Genomic DNA, 2,753 nt, shown 5'->3' with positions numbered 1-2,753 from the left:
GGCCCGGGGCTGCCCCCTAGACACAAACCCTATCAGCAGAGACTGTCTCCTTCTCCCTGCTGCTGCTGCTGCTAAGGGGGAAGAGCAGCAGCAGCACAAAGACCCCCGCGATAGTTTAGTTGTTTCTTATACTGATATTTTAATGGGGCTTGATGAAGCAGCAGGCGACACAGAAGTACCTAGCAGCAGCAGCAGCAGCAGCAGCAGCAGCAGCAGCAGCAGCAGCAGCAGCAAGGGTATGTTTGTGTTGGTGGATGTACGCTCGCCGGAGAGGTTCTGGGGTTTAGCTGCTGAGCCCCGCGAGGGTTTATACGGCGGCCACATTCCTTTGTCTCTGAACCTGCCCTTCACTTCTCTGCTGCAGCCGCATGCATTCTTCCCCAGCAGCAGCAGCAGCAGCAGCAGCAGCAGCAGCAGCAGCAGCGGGGGGGGGCCCACGAGTTATCTCTGCCCGTTCAGTACATCAGCAGCAGCACCGCCATTTGGGTTTACTACCCTCAAGGGGGGCCCCTCTCTGCTGCTGGCTCTGGGGCCCCTCCTCAGCCGCGCCAATGTTAAGGGGGTACAGAAGCAGATGAAGGCCTTTCACACAGCAGCAGCAGCAGCAGCAGCAGCAGCAGCAAGAGCAGCAGCAGCAGCAGCAGCAGCAGCAGCAGCAGCTCTATCCGCATCTAGATTTTTCTCAGGCTAAACGGGTTGTGTGTACTTGCGGCAGCGGGGTCACAGCTTGTATACTTTTCTGTGCCCTTGTCAAGGTAAGCTGCTGCTGCTGCTNAGCTGCTGCTGCTGCTTTTGGTTTGACTTTCCTCTCACTGCCGCTGTTTTGGTTGCTGCTGCAGCTGCTCGCAATGCAGCACCGCTGTTCTAGCTGCTCTTGTGTCTGCTGCTGCTGTTATTTTTGCTGCTGCTGCTGCTGCTGCTGATGCTGTTGCTGCTGCTGCAGATAGGGTACCCACTATCACTGCTCTCCGTCTACGACGGGTCCTGGGCTGAGTGGGCCCAGCGGCGGCAAATGGAGGCCCCCCTGGGGGGCCCCCATGGGGCCCCCTACCCCACGCTTGTGCTGCCCCCGCCGACGCAGCAGCAGCAGGAGGCCCTTCGCGCAGCAGTGAAGGCGAGGCAGGTAAAGGAAAAGACAGCTTGAGGGCCCCCACAGCTCACCTGGGGCCCCTCTGGGGCCCCTCTGGGGCCCCTCTGGGGCCCCTCTGGGGGCCCCCTGGGGCCCCCCTGGGTTCTTTTTTCTTCTCTGTATATACAGTGTAAAGTCTTAGTGTACACATGATAGCCCCTAGAGCGACTCGCGGGGCCCCCCGCCAACAGCAGGTCTCTACACAGTATTCAGCAGGCCAGTGGGGGGCCCTGGGGGCCCCCCTTAAGTTCCCTAGAGGCCCTGCAAGGGGCCCCACAGGGGCCCCATAGGGGCCCCACAAGAGCCTCATAGGGGCCCCACAGGGGCCCCGGAGGGACCCCATAGGGGCCCTAGAGGGGCCCCATAGGGGCCCCATAGGGGCCCCATAGGGGCCCTAGAGAAGCACCGTAGGGGCCCCAGGGGGGCCCCATAGAGGCCCCAGAGGGGCCCCAGAGGGCCCTAGGTGTGGGGCCCTTTGAAGCGGCTTTGCTATGCTTTCCTGGGGCCCCCCTACAATACCTTAGGGGGCCCCCGTTTAGCCCATGGGGGCCCCTATCATACGGGGGGGCCCCTCTTAGTACAGCGCAGCGCGTAGGAAGCTCAGGCGAGCAGGGACCGCTAGGGGGCCCCCAAGGTTCTTAAGAGGCCCCTGGGGGCCCCCAAGACTCCTAAGGGGCCCCTGGGGGGCCCCCAGCACTACTGTACAGAATTTCAGGGGTACTTAAGGGGCCCCCACAAGGCTTGATGAGGCCCCTATAGAACTCTTAGGGGGCCCCTCTCAGACGAGGGGGCCCCCCTCTCATGCAGAGAGAACTCGCAGTGCTACCAGCATACCTAATAAGGGCACAGACCCAGCGGCCCCCAGGGGCCCCCAGGGGCCCCAGAAGCCTTTGTTATGATACAACACTAGAGTTAAAAGTACAGCTGTTGCTGCTGTTGTTTCTGCTGCTGCTCTTGTTTCTGTTGCTGCAGCGACGGCAGTAACAGCAGCAGCAACAGCAGCAGCAGCAACAGCCGCAGCAGCAACAGCAGCAGCAGCAACAGCAGCAGCAGGAACAAGCAGCAGCAGCAACAGCGGGCATTTCAAGCCCCGTTCTGTGTCTCAAGTGGCGAGACCTCAGCAGCAAAATACGTCTACACTTCTACAACAGCTGTTGCTGTTCCTGCTGCTCCTGCTGCTGCTGCTGCTGCTGCTGCTGCTGCTGCTGCTNTGAGCCCAGAGCGAGTCGAACGCCCAACCTTCTGATCTGGAGTCAGACGCGCTACCATTGCGCCATAGGCCCGCGCTGCCGCTGCTGCTGCAGCAGCAGCAGCAGCTGCTGCTGCTGCTGCTGCTGCTGCAGGGAGAGAGAAGGCTCACCCTTGATCTATCTATGGAGGCAGCAGGCAGCTACTTACTAAGCTGCTGCTACTACAGAGACATAAACAAGACTCCTGGGGGGCCCCCTGGGGCCCCCACAGCTCCCGCTGCTGTATCTACAGCTGCTGTTGCTGCTGCTGCAGCTACTGTGAGCCTTCGTTGTCTTTGTCTTAGTGTTAAAAGTTATAATTTACCTTCATTAGTTCTTTTATTTTCCCGCTGCTGCTGCTGCTGCTGCTGCTGCTGCTGCTGCTGCTGCAGCTA

At 60.5% G+C, this 2,753-nt stretch overlaps 1 protein-coding gene across 1 annotated transcript; it reads left to right on the top strand.

Annotated features, from left to right (window-relative positions):
• Positions 1–142: 142 nt before the first annotated feature.
• On the top strand, positions 143–1,144 carry EMH_0078430 (3-mercaptopyruvate sulfurtransferase, putative; the record flags this gene model as incomplete). Its single annotated transcript, XM_013500003.1, has 2 exons — positions 143–562; positions 944–1,144. The coding sequence occupies 2 exons, from the start codon at positions 143–145 to the stop codon at positions 1,142–1,144; spliced, it is 621 nt and encodes a 206-aa protein (XP_013355457.1).
• Positions 1,145–2,753: the final 1,609 nt, after the last annotated feature.

The sequence above is a fragment of the Eimeria mitis genome, genomic scaffold, assembly GCF_000499745.2.
Source record: "Eimeria mitis Houghton genomic scaffold, Emh_scaff4903, whole genome shotgun sequence".
Lineage (NCBI taxonomy): Eukaryota > Apicomplexa > Conoidasida > Eucoccidiorida > Eimeriidae > Eimeria > Eimeria mitis.
This window is presented reverse-complemented; position numbering and strand designations above follow the sequence as displayed.